This window comes from Takifugu flavidus, chromosome 7 (genome assembly GCF_003711565.1).
Source record: "Takifugu flavidus isolate HTHZ2018 chromosome 7, ASM371156v2, whole genome shotgun sequence".
NCBI lineage: Eukaryota > Metazoa > Chordata > Actinopteri > Tetraodontiformes > Tetraodontidae > Takifugu > Takifugu flavidus.
Window position 1 is genome coordinate 13625981 of NC_079526.1, and position 18779 is coordinate 13644759.

At 44.9% G+C, this 18779-nt stretch overlaps 1 protein-coding gene and 1 long non-coding RNA gene across 3 annotated transcripts; both read left to right on the forward strand.

The window, feature by feature from the left end:
• The first annotated feature begins 3322 nt into the window (after positions 1 to 3322).
• On the forward strand, positions 3323 to 5242 carry LOC130529103 (uncharacterized). Its single transcript, XR_008951486.1, has 2 exons — positions 3323 to 4495; positions 4589 to 5242. It is a non-coding gene; the product is annotated as an uncharacterized LOC130529103 (long non-coding RNA).
• Positions 5243 to 6925: 1683 nt separating this feature from the next.
• LOC130529099 (transmembrane protein 125) lies at positions 6926 to 18035 on the forward strand. 2 transcript variants are annotated; one of them, XM_057038997.1, is made up of 2 exons: positions 6926 to 7298; positions 15974 to 18035. In XM_057038997.1, the coding sequence occupies exon 2, from the start codon at positions 16162 to 16164 to the stop codon at positions 16858 to 16860; it is 699 nt and encodes a 232-aa protein (XP_056894977.1). In that variant the 5' UTR covers positions 6926 to 7298; positions 15974 to 16161; the 3' UTR covers positions 16861 to 18035. The 2 variants fall into 2 exon arrangements, with proteins under 2 accessions (XP_056894977.1, XP_056894976.1); XM_057038996.1 differs by having other exon boundaries at positions 6928 to 7226.
• The last annotated feature ends 744 nt before the right edge of the window (positions 18036 to 18779 follow it).

The following is an 18779-nucleotide window of genomic DNA, read 5'->3' on the forward strand; positions in this document are numbered from 1 at the left end:
CCCGCTGTGGTCGGAAAATTCCTTCTCTGTTACTCGTGCTGCCGAGATGGCGGCTGACTGTAAAGTGACGGTTTCAGATGGGTCAGCGGACAAATGGATATAAACCCACAGTGGTTGCAGAAGCACATATATTAATCTTGAGTCAACAGCTGTGACAATAAACGTTAGTAATGTCTGGTTCTAATAACCTACCTGGCTTCTTTACAGCTGTCGAGAACTAGATTTATTTATTCATCTACACAATATGTTCCCAAAACTATTTTGCAGCGCCCCTCTTTGGGATCATATCATTTTCACCCATTTTGCCCTAACTACTCTGAACCTGACCTTGACCTTGACCCAATTCAGACCACCACCTTAAAACGAGGTCGTAACCCTCAAACAGTTGTGTGGATCAGACACATCCTCCCTGTTCAAAAATGTCTTCTCTTTGCTAGTAGACTAAGGATTTTCACACTCAGTAAGTACAAGAACGAACACACAGACACACACACACCTTTTAGCACACTCAGTCAGCATTTCTCTGGTAGGCACGGCAGTAGATCATAATTAGAGCCAATCAAAAAGAAACATACAGCCTGTTACTTCCTGCCAGCCAGCCAGTTAGTCCATCTGGCCATATTTAGGCCTTCTGTGCTCGAGTAATTCTCTCACAACAGCCAATAGATCATTTTAACTCATGGCCACTAACTTGAGCGCAAGCTCTGACAGAAGGCTTAACACCACACTCAGAGTGTGAGCGCGTGGGCCTGATTTTTCTTTGTTGGTCACATTTTATTCTTATTCTTATCAGGGTTTTGTTTTTGCCATTTTTTATTGTGTGAGAGTAGGGGCCTGCTGAGGCCTTTGCAAAATGGACGTTTCTGAGTGACCGCTAAGAAATTCTCCTCTCATTTCTTTCATGTATCTACCCTTAATGCCTCCCTGTTTTCTTTTCATCCCAGCCACGCCTCTCCGTCTCCGTCATTCTCTACTCGCCCATTTTTGTCCATCACATCTCTCCTCCCATCAATATGTTCCTCCTTCCAAATAATTGCCTTCATCACTGAGTCATTGTCTGCTCGTTTATCTCCGCCGGCTGGTGTTCATGATTACTGCCCTGCAAATCAGCTAATTCCAACACTCAGTGCCTCCCCAAAACTTTTACCTCCTTCTTTTCTCAGAGTGGCATGTGGCCAAGTGTGTGTAACTCTGAAGTGAACAGAAAAAGAATGGAAAAAGGTGTCAGACATCTTGTACATTAGATGAATATCCTTGATATAACACCTAAAATTGGACACAACATACGAATGACTCGGCGCCAAATACAGCGACTTAAAGGCATCTTAAATTTGAAAAGCCTGCAGAGGGGCCTGCATGTGGATGGCCCTCCAGGCTGGAGAGGATTTCCTTGGCCCTGAGTGAGCTGGCTGTCGCCCCATCCAGAGTTATCTGGCAGTGAGCGATCCAAGCGACCACACACACAAAAAAAATTAGCATTGATGCACTGCGAAGCCGAACGGCTCGTGTAGGGAGGGACACCAGGTCAGTGTGATTTATGAGTCACAGCCGCATTATCGTTGCTGCACACACATCATGGCCAAATTAAGCCATCAGTGTCAAGGCTGAGGGCTCCACTGATGCCACAGACATTAGTGGTGGAGGGAGGGGCTACACCTGTGCATATCGTCTGAGAAACTGTTGCAACCACTCTGATGGACGTTATATCCACCTTGGCATTCCCACACAGGTGATTTCTCCAGGCAATTTGAACAAGTACTCTGCAAAGGTGTGCACATTCTGCTTGATTGCCATTGATTTCGCTTGGGGAAATAACACCTGTGCAGGTGTTCAGGCCCATGATTTCTTATTTTGCAAAGATCCATCCATTAACACAGAACACTGCATGATACTTCTGCTTGGGGGCCTCTCTTAATATACATTATTTATTATTTATAAGTCTTTACATCACTCAGTGGAACAACACTGTCTGTATATGTACTGACAATACATTTTGTCTCCATTTGGGATATCAAAACCACTAAAATCTAAATACCCTATCATCATTGGAAATAAAAGTTTGTGGCTGTGATTTGATTTATATATAATTATGTGATTTATGTATAGTTACTGTGAACATTTTTCCAAAATGAGCAAAAGTTTGTGTTTGGAGAGTGAGACTATGTCCATCGATATTATCAGTAAATAACAGGCTGCAGAGCCAGCTATGTCACCATGGATACAAAAAGGGCAGTTTTTCTATAAGCAACAGAAAAGTGTCAGACTGCAGCTGTTCTGTAGAGCTCCGTCCATCAGATGGAAGGACAGTGAGGATCAAAATGTGATGAAGGTTGATGAGGAGGGAAACAGCAAAAAGGTTGAAGGAAACGTCCAGAATGTTCAGAGGTTTAATGGCCAGCTGCGAGGGCTGGGCTTCCACTCAGCACCAACATTCACTATTTTTTTAGAGATGATTCATCCTTTTCTAACCGATGCAGTTGTCCCAACGCTTCCCATCTTTTTTTCTTTTTTTTCTTCAAAAATTGACCAGAGGAGCTATTTCCCATCGGATCATCCATCATATTTGCACAAGTGCTTCTAAATTCTCAATAAAGTCTTCTCCTTTTCTGTGCTCAATGAGCCACAGTCTCATACATCACAGCAGGCAAGGTGACTGAGCCGCAGCCCTGGTTGTGAATGATCACAGCGAGTCGGGATCCAAACGGGAAGAGACACCGACAGGGCCTAAAAGGATTTGTGCCAAATGCAGCCCATTCCTTATGGTGAATTATTTTGTGTGGCCCATTATTTAAGCATCGTCAGGGACGACCCAAACTTTCTCTTTGTTTGTCTAAATTGAATCTGGGGTCAAATCTCCCCTTTAATCAAACTCTGTTCATTCCAGCTGTGCGTCCTTACTGCAGATGGCTCATTAATATTGTCCAAAATCTTTGGATCCCAAACTTTGCAGAGGTTAGATGCTCTTTTAGAGCCCTTTAGTTGTCAATGATAAGAAGCTTGTGTGTGTTTGTGTGTGATTTTGCCCCCCCAACGGATGAAACGATTACACGGGCTGCCAAGGAATTTAATTGGGTGAAAAAATAAATGTGACTTTTTTATTGAGATTACAAAGGAGAATCAGAGAGTTTTGGTACATCCATGAATAAAGATTCAGTTTGAGCGCAGCAGCTGTTATTCACATGGTCTGTTGTCAGATTGGTTTGTGGCGGTCTCTAATTATAATCTATCTGAACACCGCTGCTTACATTGGAGTTGGGCTCCATTTGATCATATCGCTGTGCTGCTGAGAGCTAATGGGAGTGGAATTCGCTCTTCTCCCTCAGCAAATCTGTGGAGACCAACAAAGATGCATGAGGATTTATTATTGCACATGCAGACAGTTGATTTGCATTTCTTCAATGTGAAAGTAAAAACAGATTAGCAAGAAACACTTAGCCAAGTCTACCTTTTATGAAGTGTATGGCTGAAATAATTTAGGCCTGGCTGAATAAAGAACAACACAGCAGGCACAGAGGACAAGTTGGAAATCTGTGTCTTCTCATCCACACAGTAAGAATGTGAGGTCTGATTATTGTCATGCTGCAGGCCTACAGATCTAATGAGCTTCACCTTTACTGGAAGCTCAGGTCTTCAGACCTGCAATAATTATTAATGCAGGGATACAAATATAAATCAGAGGGTTGAGCTTTAACACAGCACACAGTGGGTTTATTGTTACTGCGTTGTGGCTTTTTTCTTTTAAACATGTCAGCTGTAACTGAAATTGTCACACCGGCTTTACTTAAAATAGCCAAAACCAGTAATAACGTGCATTCATGTTGAAAGGATTTTTCCCTCCCAGCAATGTGAAAAAAATGAGTCTTGGCAAACCTGACGCTCAGGTAGAACAAACACAAAGAATTATTGATCAAAGAAGCTCAATTTGCAGCTGAAATTGGGCCAGAGAATTTTCTGCTCGCCCTCATTATAGCCGGTCGTTTCTATGGACAAACTCAGTGTTCCTTTCATTTAGATGGAAATGAGACAGAGATCTTTATAGGTTGGGGCTCAAGGTACCGATCGGTGCCTGATCAACCTTTGTGCTCACTCTGAGTGTGTTACAAGTGTACTGTGCAAATTTGTCATTTAACAGAACAGAGTTGGTGTAAAAAGAGCGTTTAAAGAATTAGGAGTTTGGCTATAATGGATACACAGGGAAGCAGGCGTCCAGATATTTACTGGACAATACAAAAGCGTGGAAATAGAGAATACAGCAACACTAATGAGGAAATGCGGGGAGGCATTTAAACACAGGTGTCGCACATCGAGTGGGAGGGGCCACAAGAGACAACAGGTGAAACTCCTGATAGTAGTCACAACAAAAAGACCAAGAAACAAGCTCACAGCAGCCACAGTGGAAGCCCCATTTACACAGAGTGTTTAGGGAATTGGCAGAAATTCCCAGAAATCTGATGTGTGAACCAAAGGGAAACAGAGCTGTCCTGCTATTCTGCTGGTCAGGAAAGTAATTTAACCATCTCAACTTTTAGTATCCGGATAGTTGCAATGACAGTGATTTAAATATGTTTTCCTCTTGGTGTCACCACAGCAGATTGCAGTGCATCTGTCAGTGCCAGCCCTCCCCGATTCTCCCAGGTAGACATGTAATAACACAGATGGAGTGCTGCTGCCACTGGATGCACCATAGAGACCATCCTGGTGGCTGTGAAGAACACGCTGGTAAACAAGTTCCCGGGTTGGAGCTCTCACAGAGTCGGCCGGGCGGCTCATTGGCATCCATGTTGACGGCTGTGTCAACCATTTCCTCATTCTCACAAGCTCCCCCCTAAGAAAACCCATTTTTAAAGAGTGCCAACACATGATTGAGTGGACCTGAGCGTCGTGTTCATTTCAAATTTAACTTGATGTGAGCAGGAGAGCCCAACCAAATGGAGCGCTAACAGCTTTTCAGCACGCCACACTTCATAAGCTGCCAAAACGATGACGCCTGCGCCTCCAAACCTCCAAAAGTGCAAACATTTGCCATCCGAACCAGTAACCAGCCCCCCCATCATTACAGCTTTTGTCCAATAGGCTACGAAAGAATTCCGTTTATGTGTGTATGCTTTCATTCTAAATATCGATCCAAAAACTGACTTCAAACTCAAGGTCAGGATATAATTAATTAGTCCCGAGGGGCATATCCAGGCCACACGCTATGCAGGGGAAATAATAATATCATAAAATAAAATCATTAAAACAACTTTTGTTTAATTTAATACATCTACTGCTGTCAGCCTGCAGCCACTTTACATGAATACATATGTATACAGAAATAAACAAATTCCATATAATGTAAACGAGGGACGGTCCGTCCTGGGTCGGCACCATGGCGGCCCGCTGTACCTCCCGGCTGAGCCTCTGGTGGATGAAGGCCTCATTCGAGCTGCTCCATGCAAAAAGATTAACAAGAGAGAGGCTGCTCTTTGCAGCATCATTTACCTCAGCACATGAGAGGCGCCCATCTCACCCGAGCACACTGGTACGAAATAGCACCGCTAAAGTGTTTTTATCTGTCAAATAGCCACGCTCCAGAGCAGGGTGAAGAGCCTGCCATCTCCGAGGGCCTCAAAAAAGCAATAATGTTTAGGGAGTGAGCGCAAAGGCAAATATTTCCAAGTGTTTTGTCTCGCAGCGTCCCGTAAAGCTACACATAAACGTTTCCGTGTGTCGTTCTACGTGCAGCTGGACCGGCAGCTCTATCGGATGCCTGCTCAAAAACTCAAGTATGTTTTTAACTGTCCGTCGCACGCAGTCTTTAGCAGCATCAGAGAGCTGTCAGCACAGATGAAACACTGCAAACATCACAGTGCCTCTCAGAAATCAGCATCCCAGCAGAAACCACTTTCAACTCTCCAAATGCTCCCAAAACAGCATCTGTGTTTCTGGGTTTGGCCTTGAAAAATGAGCAGGAATTATGTGCAGCTCACTGTCAGACGAGGTAAACAACCATTCTTGGTAATTCAATTTATACTTATATTCCTGCCATTGCCATCCTTTCATTTATATAGTGGGCTAAATAATATTAAAATGATTGAACACACATCTTTTTTCCCTCTGTTAAATAATACATGTTCAACTATAGAGATGTGTGTCGTTGGCATATCAGGCCAATTTGTTGTATGGCTACAGGCTATTTTGAAGGTAATATACATTGCTCATGCTAACAATCAATAATAGCAATTGTGTCACACTGATTGATTTATGAGTTATTCCACACAGGCTGAAACACTGGAAACATCGGCCATGGGGGCATTGGTTCTGTTTAGGTTGGGGACATTTAAGATTCAGGTTGCAGATGCACTAAACTGCTGTATCCAAAACAACACAATTACATAGATGAGTCTGAATCTTTTTCTTCTGCGAATAAGAGTTTCTGCCTGCACGTCTCGTCCTGTGGTAGCACCACCAGCAAGTGACAAACCCTGAATGAAGCACTTGATCTAATTTTGGATCGTAGCCCTGGTGAGGATGAAAATATGGAGCCTGGAGAAGGAAATGGAGGAGCTCTTCTGCACATTACAGGGGTCATAATACAGAAACTTTCCCTCTTGCAGAAGCTAGTTGAAATGTTTGGTAACCATAGAGATAGAAATGAGAGATGAGCGTGATTAATGTAGGAAATTGAACATTTCAAAGCCGATTTACACACCCGGCACATTCTACAGTAGAACTAAAATAAAGTTATAAAATACTGGAATGATGAAAACAGCATTCACATCTTATTCTGTGGATGAAGGTTATATCAGAACTGATTCTAACCCCCCCAATCCCCCTTCAGCCTGCAGATTTATATTATCCATATGATGGTCTATGATTATCGAACACCTTCCGTCTACCCACCCCCGCAGCGGCTCTTCCTGAGGCTGTCCTGCCCACAGTCATGTGCTGAGGCTGGACCCGCGGTGGTGCGGGGGTCGGTCCAGCCGCCGTCTGTCCCCTCCCACCGGCGTCCTCTGCGTGCGCGGCCGCACCTGCATTAAACGGGGGAAGACCGTCCGGCGGAGAGCCGCAGATCCGCCGAGGGGCTCTGGAGAGGCGGCAGCCGAAGACGAAGCACTTTGAGCGGCTCCCACTTGGACAATCACATCCGGGAAAAGGTTAAGGGATTGTGGGGAAGGCGACAGACGCAGCCGCGGAATTAAAGACGGGCTGGCGGATTCGGAGCGGATCAGCTGAGCGCACAGGTACGCAGAATTCATAAAGGAAGAAACTGCCCTACAGGCTCCAACTTCCTCCTTCAGATAAAAGTTTTTCATGTATGTACGTTTTTTGTTCCTTATATTTCAACTTGCGTAATTGTAGGTGATCCACGCTGCCGCAGACTGCTGAGCATTTCTTTAGTTCATTCAGCTGCTCATATTTCCAGGAACTTAAACTTGCAAACTCTTATTTGTCCACAGCGACATGTTTAAATAGCCCGTATTTAGTTTGTGTTACAGTATTGATCTCCAGTGTTTAAATAGCCTTACACGTATAGGCTTTGGGCGGATGTGCTTGGTTTATCCCTCTTTTTAAAATATTTTCACCCACTTCACAGGAGCCGCCAACTCATCCTGAGCTTTAAGATAAAAAGCAACTTTTTATGTTTGAATCTCTTTAATGGGATGTAGAACTCTGTTAATAAAAACTTAAAAGAAGACAGAAGCTGCATTTCGATGACCAGTCTCGACCTTATTATCCTTTCAGAAATTGACTTTTAAGCCATTTTTCAAGCACTTTAAGCTCGTGATGTGCATAAATGAAGCATTCGTCTCAGAAACCATCTATTCTTAATTATACTGACTTTAAAGCTTTTAGTTTGTTTGTTTTGGATGGAAGCTCTACATGATCGTGCCATTTTAGTTTCCATCAAAACAAGGAAGTCAACTGTGTTGATATTTCTTCACGCCCTAACCTTTGCTCATGTGGTTTGGCTGTTAACCTCTATGAAAAGATCGTATCAGTTCTCATTTATTCCAAAGTGACTGAAAGAAAAATTCCAAAAGAGAGACAGGAAGTACCAGTGGTTCTTTAAGACAGACCTAGTTATGTATGGTTACATCCTGCCATTATCCTTATAATGAATATAAGATGTGCTTTTGAATCCTTAAAGCATGTTTTGGAGCAGTCGTCAATGCTGGTGCTTGGAAAGTACCTGCTGGGCGGGATAAGGGCCGCAAACTGAGCCAGTAACTGTAGATGACCGTGCACGGCGCAGAACTTACACCAGAGCTCTCTTCCTGAGATGTTTGTGGCCGGCCATGTGTTTGTGACACGGACGCCAGACAATAAGTGGGGCAGAGTGTAGCCCAGAATCTTAAATATCCCTGAGAGACGCTTTGTTTCATCGTCAGCAGATCCATACTCGGGCACGTGCTGTGACATCAATAGTAGCTGTGCCCTGCATGCAGAAATGTTCAGTCACCAATAAGTGTGGCGTAGTCAATGTGGGCCGAATAATTCGTCTAGTTTAAAAAAGCGTGTGTGAGTTTATCAGAATCTCCTCTCTCAGAATCCAAAAACATCAATGTTAGATGTTTTTGTGGTGAAGGTTTGTAGTCCTGACCCTCACTTGAGTGCCACTATTAGGACAGCCTGTTAACGGGATTCATATTCTTGTAAATAACATTTAAATAGCACCTGCGGCGGTACGGCTGAGGTCGATCGGAGGGATAAAATGACAACCGGCAGGTCGAGAGTCTAAAGGTCCGCTGTAAAACAGTCTGCAGGCGGCTAAAGCTTGGTTCAAACTTGGCTTTAGCATCAAATGAAAGTGCATGGCGTGAATTGCTGAGCACAAGTCTGGTGGGGTTTCTGAAGTTCACCTTTTATCCGGTCTATGTGCTACGATGAGCTCGATCGCTGCCAAAGGTCATACCTAACACTTATGACATGCAGGCATCATAAACGCTAGCTCATAAACATCTGAATTTTACGGTGCTCCACCTTTTCCATTAAGGGCGTGGTGACACACACTCTCAGGTAAACACAGATAAATAATAAAGTGTCCAGTCACGTACAAGTGACCCTATTATTCCCGATGAAATGGCTGTTTTTCTCAGCTCTTAATGCCAGATGCAAACCAGCAGACCACCTCTGAACCCCCTAGAGGAAAGGAGCGGGGGAAAAGGACTTTAAAAAAAAAAAAAAGGGATCACTTTTCCAACGTCAGCAGGAATGAAGCAGAAGGGCCCAGCATGCTAATTGTTGGTTTAATTAAAGTTTCAATGTTGCAGCTGTGGAAGAGCGAGGAAAGCTGTCAGCTGTCCAGAGGTTTCACTTCCTGGAGCTGAAATCGTCCTCCAACACCGGGGTTCATGTGCCTTAGTCATCACGCACAGCATTCAGTTCTCAACTCCGCTCTTTTGGTAATGGAGACTATTTGGCGGAAGCAGAAATTTTGAATACTTTTCTTTGGGGACCAGCATTTTTGACCGCGGCACACAGGAGAGAGCGGGAGGGTTTCACAGCCGGCATTAGATTGAACTAAACTACTTTTTTAAAATAGCAATTTGAGGGGAGAAAACTCTTTTTCAAAAGGAGGAAATGCCTGTAGATAGGAAGGAAAAGAATGGGGGAAAAATCTCTCCCCATTTTCTGGAAAACTTTAGGTAAACAGCGCCTTTTGTAGCCTCTGTTTTAGAGCTCGATAATGTCAAGATTTCCGGTGCAGTTGGCAAAAAGGTTCGTTTCACATACTGAGAAGAGATTCTAGAAACCTGATGGGTGATGGCACCACAGCGTGTGTACATCGGCGTGTGCATTAGAGAGGGGCCAGTGACTCCGGTGCTGGCACCTGCAGACAGAAGGGAATCCATAGCAAAGAAACACAATCCACCCACCCCACATGCACACATCTTCCTCCAGAGCAGACAGAAGAGGGGAGAGATAAGAACTTAGCGAGATAACAGAGTGTTGGTGGTGAGACCGGTGAAAAGAGGTGCACGCTAGAACATCGTGAGGAAGAGATGCAGGTGGCGTTTGTGTGTGTTTGCGTGTGTGTGTGGACACGATGTCAGGAGGGGCAGGTCAGGGCGATGCTGTGCCACATAAGCTGAGAAATGAGCTCGGCTGGAATTAAACCGGGAGCCGGAGACTGAATTCAAATGGGAAAGCTTTGTTGAGAGGTAGAAATGTCAGTCGGCATGCAGCTCGAATTCAGGGTTTCTTTTTAATTTTTTTTTATTTCATTGTTTGTCGTGCACACAGAATGCATTCCTATGTATCAATAATGGAGCAGTACAATGTGTAGGAGAGAAAATGTATAGAATAAAATGTGACTGCAGTGGGGAATGGAAAAGCAATTAGGATATTGATGCAGGCTGCCATTGCAATAATGAGCATAAAACAAGGGTCATTTTTCCAAGTCATCTGTTTTAAGGTTATGTCTCGTTGTAAATAGGCTTGTAGATGATCCCGTGAAAGGAAGGGGCGTCTAGAAATCTGTTTTAGTCAGTTCGACCAGCACGGTAACGCCCTCATCGGCACGTGATGTTGATACAGATGCTGCAGAGGAGAGCGGCTAAAGACTCCCTGCTTAAAACATCATCTCTGCTCTTCCCATCAGCTGTTGTTGCCAGCAGAGAGCTTTTCTTCATGCAAATACAAAGTACAAACCAATTTCAAACATGAAAAGTAGGAGAAACTTTCTGAGCCATGGAGGTGCAGTTCACGGTCAGACTTCACAGAAGCTCTTTTCCTATTAAGATTTTTTTTTATTTTAAATCTTTTAGTGCTGCTGGAAGAGCTGCAGGTCACAGCTCATCAGTTTTTAAATTTGAATTCTTATTTACAACCTTTATTGAACTAATTTAAACCGTCTAAAGGTGTCGGATAATATTTAATGACGTGCTGAAGCCTGTGACAAAGCTTCCAAAAGAATGTAAAATGGTCTTTGAATGGACAGAACAGAGGGAGAATAAATATTGAACCTTGTTGAACAGAGCTTGGGATGAAGTCTTTTCTGCTGGTTTAAAGCCGCCCCCCGCCGATCTGTCTTATAGGTTCCCCCTGTGATCCCTGACAGACGGTGAGGACGGTGACACTGACTGGGCCATTGTTTCCTGGCTGTTTCTGGACAGAGCCAGACTCTGATATGGGTCTCTGCTGTCCATTGTGACCGCAGAGAAGAAAGATCAAGCTTGTGGACCTTAAAAATGCATGTAGACCTACTTAGCATTTCTTATCTTTGCCAGAGTGGATATAAAGATTGAGTGCTCTCTCTAACCCCGAGCGTGTGCCTCCGTCCTCATCTCCAGCTCTCTGAACCCTCGTTACCTTATCCCAGGCTGCTCGCCCCCCCCCCCCCCGTAGCCTCAGTTTCATCTGTCTGTCCCATTCTGCGTCCCAGATGACAACTCAGAAACATCAGTTACCGTCCTTCTCCGCACGAGCCTGCCTTCCTCTCCTCTCGGCCCCCGTGGCGCTTGGCACCGACGCCCATCTCGCAGACAGATGGAGCCAACCCTGACCCCTCTCCTCGCCTGCAGGGACGCCAAAAGAATCTGACGAGAGGAGGAGGGGTTGGGGGTTTGGTGCGTGTATGTTGTGGCGGAGAGTGAAGAGTGTTGCTTTGTCACCATGGTAACATCGCCTCGCTTCCTGTGAACTGCTTTCAGGCCAGACCCAAGGCCCTTGGATGAAAACAAACTCAATAGGAATTACAGCCAGAGGGCCAAAACGGCCTCGTTTCGTTCCCCCAAACGGCGCCGGCCGCGTTTTTGTTTTGATTATTTGGCAGAAACTCTCCCATAGTTATTTGGAGGGACAATACAGAAGACAGAAAGTTCTACTTTCAGGATAGGAAGAAATTGTGGAGAGCACACACTCTCCAGTCGGGTGTGTTGGGTAAGTTAGCCTGAACGCCACTAAACGCCTTCAACCAGCTGCAGGATTTGTGTTTTCCCCAGGATGCAAACGCCATTAAAATAAGGAAAGATCTGATTGTGGTTGCAGGAGTTTGGTGACAGATTTACTGCCCTTGTTTTGCAGTCTTTAGCTCTGTTCAATGCCATGAGTGTTGCAAAGAATTGTGGGGCTTATCACCTCCTTCCTTTCATCAAAGCTAATTAGTTGCCAGAGGAGATTTGAAAGGAAACGGCCAAGCACCTTTTCTCCTTATTTACCAAATATAGTCCCAGCACTGATACTTGCAGGTCATTGTTCTCACAGGGACTTTATAAGCAAAAATCCACAGATGGATTGCATTTGAATCTGAGCCTGTTCCTTCAGGGCAACAGTAATTTAATTTCGGTGCAAAATCCCAATGGAAATATTTTTAATTCTTCAATATTACATTTTGCTGCATCACCAGCTGAATGCCTTTGCTAGTACAAACGACTTTAATTCCCAGCACTTCATCTGTTAATAGAATTCCCCCTCTGAAGATAGATTAATAGCTTTTAATAACTGAAACTACTAATATAGTCTTCCTTGGACCAGATGATGCCCGTTACCATGGTGATAGAGGCACTTCTGTGACACCTTTCTGTGACACTCGGCACATCATACGCCACTAAGCTCCCTTATAAAGCTTTGCGGGTTTATTCTTTAAACAAATATCCTTTTCCACGTGCACCACCTTTACCATCCTCTAATTTACCTGCTGACGTCATCCCGATTAGCCTAAGCTGCGAGACGTCCAATTTTAAATGAAGCACGAATCAACAATAAAATGAGACGCTAATGGCCAGTGAAATGACTTCAGCGGACTGACATAACGGAGAGGGGAATACTGGAGTCCCAGAGCTCCTCAGGTAATTGGAGTGCACTCGTGTTTTTTCACTCTTAAAGCGCGGGTCCTCTGTGACCTTGCAGCCTGAAAACTTGGAGGCGGACACAGTGGGAGCACGCGAGAGGATGGTTCTCCACATTAAAGGGTTCCGGTGGATGGTTGGGATTCTTTACGCCGCATTTGCATAATGGGTGAGGTTTGCTCCATCGTTCTGGTTCTCAGGTGCAGCGCCGAGCATCAGGAGTCCTGCAGTTTCAAAGGAAGCCATTCGCCACTTTCTTTAGCTGCGTGTTTTCAATAAATTGAGATAATGATCACTGGTGGAGCCCTTCAGACCCTCCTCGAGCAACTCCCAAGCAGGAAACTAAGATGACGTTGAGATAGATGTTGTTTTGCCGCTCTTCCTAATTGGGCCGAATGAAGGTGCTGGTGCTCCCTTTGGTTGTTTTTTTCTTTTAGCATATTTTATCAGAAGCCTGACAGATACTACATGTATATAGTGAATATGCAAATAATATTGGAGTTGGGTGGAATTTCCCTCCTGATGTGCGAGGCCATCATGTCCAGGAGGACTTCACAGTATTACCTGGTACTGTTTAGGCTGCGTGATGTTAATGGGGTCATGTCATGTGATGCGACGAACGTGTGGGGAAATGCACATAAGGTAATGAATACAGAGGCAGAGGAGTTTTCCAGTGTGAACAGGGACAGTGAAACTGTCGATGCGCTGCACCTTGATGGCATAAAAGCAAATATAGTCGGGGTTATGGCTGATGTTATCCTGCATCATTTCAAAAACGGCGGTGCTGACGTGACCATGAAGTGGTGACTGGTGTTTCTGGCCCTGGAGCTGGAGCTGAAGCTGCAGACATGAGCCGGATGGGAGGGCTCTGAGTGGACAGTGAGCTGTGTGAGACACGTCCTCTGCCACCCCGCTGCCGTGGACTGTTATTGTGTGAAACCCAAACAGGTGTGTGTTGCCTGTGGGACGGCTGGCCGAGGGCACGATGAATGCATCGTGTTGGCAGAGGATCCAGGACACCTGGAGCAGGACAGGATGGCTCTAGAGAAACAATATAGACTCCCCACCCATGCACGTGTCCCCATCACCAGTGTCCCACACTGCTGATGTATATTTGTGTGACCATTTTCTGCTGATGAACCGAAACCGGCAGAGAGCGAGTCCCTTCCCTGCGACCCTGTAGGGGAAAAGCGGTAGAGAATGGGCGGCTGATGCCGCATGGTGGCGACAATATGAGAGTCTAGAGGTCATTGAAGTAATAAAAGAAGAGACACTGAGCAGTCGGTCTGTATTGTAACACACACCCAGGCAGGAAACAATTCCATCTTATATTGTTTACCGATCCATCATTCATGGTCCTGTCTCACTGTGCTGCCAGCTGGAGGCCATCGTGAAAAATAATATTTAATTAGACATTAAGATTTCATAAGACAAAGAATATTGCCTGTTTGTTTTTGTCATCTTCACAACTGGCTCCTCATTACACACACACACAGCTCAATTGCCGTGCTATTTCTGTGGTCGTACCTGTCAGTGAGACCGAGTTTGATCCAATGGGATTAATTAGTAACTAAGCACGCACCCATGTGCACGTGCGCGTGCGCGTGCGCGCACCCACAGCAGCTTCTGTTTTTCTCTTTCTGAAGTGCAGTTCAAAATCGAGACACATGCCAGCAGGCCTGCTTGGCAGTTCCTCAACCTGTCCTTTTACTTACTCTTTACTATTAAAGCGAGCACGTGCACACACGCGCTGAAGGTCCCACCGGAGGCAGGATGTGAGGAGGATGTTGCTAATAAACACCACACCTGCTCTGCTGTAATTAGCAGACTCTTCACACCTTGCGTACGTCATGAGTCCCTGTCCCCTCCTCATTTTTCTGTAGCTTTATCAGCTTTTAGACACTTTGAACGGCACTTTTGTATCTGTTTAAAGAAACGGGGGCCTTGCTGAACACAGGGTTTGCTGAACTCTGCTGACTTTGACAGATATAAAGCTGCTGACAGATTTTTAAAGAGAAGATATCCGCAGTCTTAACCTTGAGGATGATTGTTTAGGCGAGCGTGTGTGTTTATGCATGCCGAAATGTTTACATGGTGTGTTATGAGGAGATGATGAGGTTAAAATATACAGGAGAGGAATTAAATATGCTGAGCTAAGCTGAAGCTAACCATAATGCATAATGGGCAATGCACTCATTTAAGAGGAAAGGAGATTAGGTGCACATAATAGCTTCAATTTTTGGATTTATGACCTGAGCTTCAGTCAACGTGTAGGACGGATTAACATTTAGTTTGCCTGATAATGCACGGGCGCCTTGTTTATCAAGCGATGTATGCTTGCTGCATCCAGCCACCTTGGATGTGACAACTCGATAGCGTCGTGATAAGAGAGAGAGAAGGTCAAAGAAGTTTGTTTTTTGGATATTGAGAGATGCTGCAGGTGTGAGAAGTCACATAAATGCAGGTTTATGTTAGCTTCATAATGCCATTATGAGCTGTGGGTGTGGGTGGACACAGGATTGTTTAATTGAAGCTGCCCCCCCCCTCCCCTCCCCCCCACAGGCATCACTTCTTCATGCTTACTGATGCCATTTCCAGCATGTCAATAATGTATACATTTGTAGGCTGCCGTTAGGTTCACAGCAAGGGCATCAAAAATTCATCAGGCATCAATCTTCTGTTGGCTAAATGTGTCAGGAATCATCGGGCACCTACGTTTCAAAGCCGACCCGTGCACGGTGGGTTAGGGTCTCTTCACGCTTCGTTATATTGCACCTGCCGGCACTCTGAGACCGATCCATGTGGTCAGCACATCGGCCAGCTCAGCACGTGCAAGCTGGGAAAAACCGAGGGTTAGCATCGATTTTTAAAGGGTGTGACGCTTTTAGGTGTGACACAAATTGTTCTCCCCTGTTGTGGAGACTTGAGCAGTTGGGACAAAGAGAGGTTCAAGTCTACGTTTTAGTGCTCTCGTAAACGCTGCCTCGTATTTGTTGCAGTTTCGCTTACGGTTGACTGAGTGACTGCTGGCTACAATAAACTTTAACTATCGCTGCGCCAAAGACGCTTTTGTTTTAGCACAACGGCTAACCCTTGCCCTGCATGTCAATGTGTGACCATTATTTATTCTATTTTATAAGATTAAATAGTCAACAGTGTACCTATACTACTAAAACTGATATCCTCTTCTTTTCCAGGTGACTGCTGCTGCGCTGAAAAACCAGACTGTTTGGATGTTGAAGCTGCAATAAGACTTTATATTTGCATGTGTTTCTGTAAATAGTCATCTACAATCATTCACATGCACCAAGATCATTCACATGATCTTAATTAATAGAGTGTAAACAAACAGGGGCCATTTTTAAAGGGTACTGGTTGTATCAAGATGCCTGAATTGGAAGACTATCCCCCAGTGGGGGGTCCCAGAGACTCTGAGCTCGGCCTGAACGGTCCAGCAGACCCACGTCGGATTCAGCACGGTATCCTGGAGGAGCAGGTGGAGCTGTGGTGGTTCCGAGATCCTGTCAGGTCTCTGCTCTGCTACACCGTGGCTGTGCTCCTAATCTTGGGTTGTGGGTTGGGTGGCGTCGGCCTTCTGTCCACCACCACCAGCGTCTCCAGCGAATGGCGGCTGGGAGCCGGCACGGCTCTCTGCCTTCTCGCCCTCGGAATTCTGCTCAAACAGCTTCTCAGTTCAGCCGTGCAGGACATGAACTGCATCCGCAGCCGGCAGCGGATCGACATGCTGAAAAGTGGGGGTCTATCGGACCTCCTGGTGGTTTTCACCACCGGCGTCTTACTGTTGATTTGCGGAGGGGTCCTTTTGCACCTGGCCCTTGTTAACCACATGCCAAAGCCCGGACAAGCCCTTAATGACATGTACATCTCTGGCGTGGTTTTGCTTACTGGAGGTGGAGCAGCGGTTCTGGGCGTGGGGATACATTCGCTCGTAGTGGTCCTGCTGGAGAGGACGAGGCACGGACGAAGGCTGGTGGACCGGGTCTTAAATATCTTCACCGTTTCTGGACGCATGAACCGGCAGGCTCGTGGAGAGACTACCTCCAGTTTGGCTAATCTCATATGAGATAAAGGCAGAGTAATTTTGGCCTCTTGTTCTTTGGTCAAATAATTAACTTCCACCTGATTAGATTAGACTTCACACCAAAGGAAAGCTGATAACAACATGAGAGGCAAAATTATTCGAATTTGCCAGAAGAAGGCTGAAAGGCCCGACGTGGAACAGGACCAAGGCCCAACTGGCCACTGTGTAAAACGAAAAACTGTTTTTGTGATCGGGTATAAAGTCAACTGCTTGAATTTTAAAGTTTAAATCCCAGTTAGACTCGGACAAGGTCCCGAATGCCAAAAATGTGGGGACCTGTGAGAATGTGGCACAAGCAGCAGTGCACAAGTGGAATCATGGATCCTGCTCAGAACTGGAAAAGGCTTAAATATGATGAGAAGAACTGAATTCAGAGGAGAAAAATATCTTTCCTGTCAAAGTTTGAGCAATTGTTCAGACTGTTTGTTGCACATTCCAGTGTGACACAAAGCTCCAGTCCTGTGGGGCTACACCTTTCACACACAACATTGTAATTACTGAAAGAAAAAAATGAAAATCATCCTTACACGTTTTCTTTGTGATGAAAGACATTGTTTACATGAAGTATTACACCAGTTGGCATCAGACCGAGGAGGCCGCTGGGTAAACGACCTGATTTGATTTTGCTTTTCTCATGGATTGTAATAATTTAAGCACAGGAATGTGTGTAGTGTCTGTAGGCAGTGGACAGAAGACAATATGATTGTTGGAAAACGGTAAATAGCACTTTAAAATGTATTTATGATTGCATTTTTGGGCGTATTGGCACATATTGTCTTAACTTTAATCTCGATTTGCTCGCACCTGTTTTGATATTAACGGTGAATCACAAAAGCCTTTGCAAAGGTTTTCATTTGTTGGCAGAATCACTTCAGCTGAGGCGCGTTCATCCAAACTCTTCACTCTTTCGTTAAACTTCGGTCCTCATTAGAAAAGGTTTTAAACTATCAAAATCTTTGGAAAAATAATGTAAAAAACTGACGTGAACATTTGAATCGTCCGTTGGCTAAATGTACAGTATAGCATACAACTGTTGCTGTATTGATTGTTGATTTTAAGTGTTGAAAAAGTTTCAAAGTGAAAGAAATTACGTGATCTCCGCATAAGCCTTTTAGTCTTTCCTCTCAGAACAACCCCAGTAAATGCCCTGCATTGTTTTGTGTGTGTGTGTGTGTGTGTGTGTGTGTGTGTGTGATGCCTCCTGATCTATCTGCACATACACAGCTGCTTTGAAACAGAAGGGGTCACACAGTTAAACATTGTTGGAGACGATGACGGACGGCGCGCGGACGGCACAACACACACGCCGATGGGGCTGGTGCAGGCTAGCACCACACACTTTTTTTCTGCAGTTCTCCCTAATACGAATCCTTCCTTCGACCTCCGTTGCGAAATGGCGATAGCAGATTGTGGATTCGTGCGTGTCGGCGAGGAGCGCGAGAGGAGCGCGTGGGAGGACGTTGAGGACGTTCAGATGTTTTCTATCAGGCCCAGGAAGTAAAAACATCAACAATACTGGAACCAACAAGGATGAAATATTGATGTTTTTGCCACAGAATCACAGAATTTAGTGTTTAGTGTTTCTACAGTGTTAACCTGAAGAATTTGGCTTCATTTACAGTTGTAGCCTGTTAGGACTAACCTGCACGTAGTCATCAGAAGCCCTTTGTCAAACACTTTTAGCAAACCCTGCAGGTTTTGTTAGATTTTGTGAGTGTTCTGTGGTCATTAGTGATCCTAGACAGCTTTAGTAGCCAAGCTGCTGATATTTAAACTCTAAAGATTCGAGGACTACAAGGCTACATTTATGACTTGGTTAATCATTCACCTGTAACAGTCGGCTGAAACTGAAGGTGTGGCTGCTTCATTTTAGAGGAGGAACTGAACCAATGCTGATCAAA

What these genes read in the sequence shown, in the direction of transcription:
- LOC130529099 (XM_057038997.1), top strand. Translation starts at nt 16,162, where the DNA reads ATGCCTGAATTGGAAGACTATCCCCCAGTGGGGGGTCCCAGAGACTCT.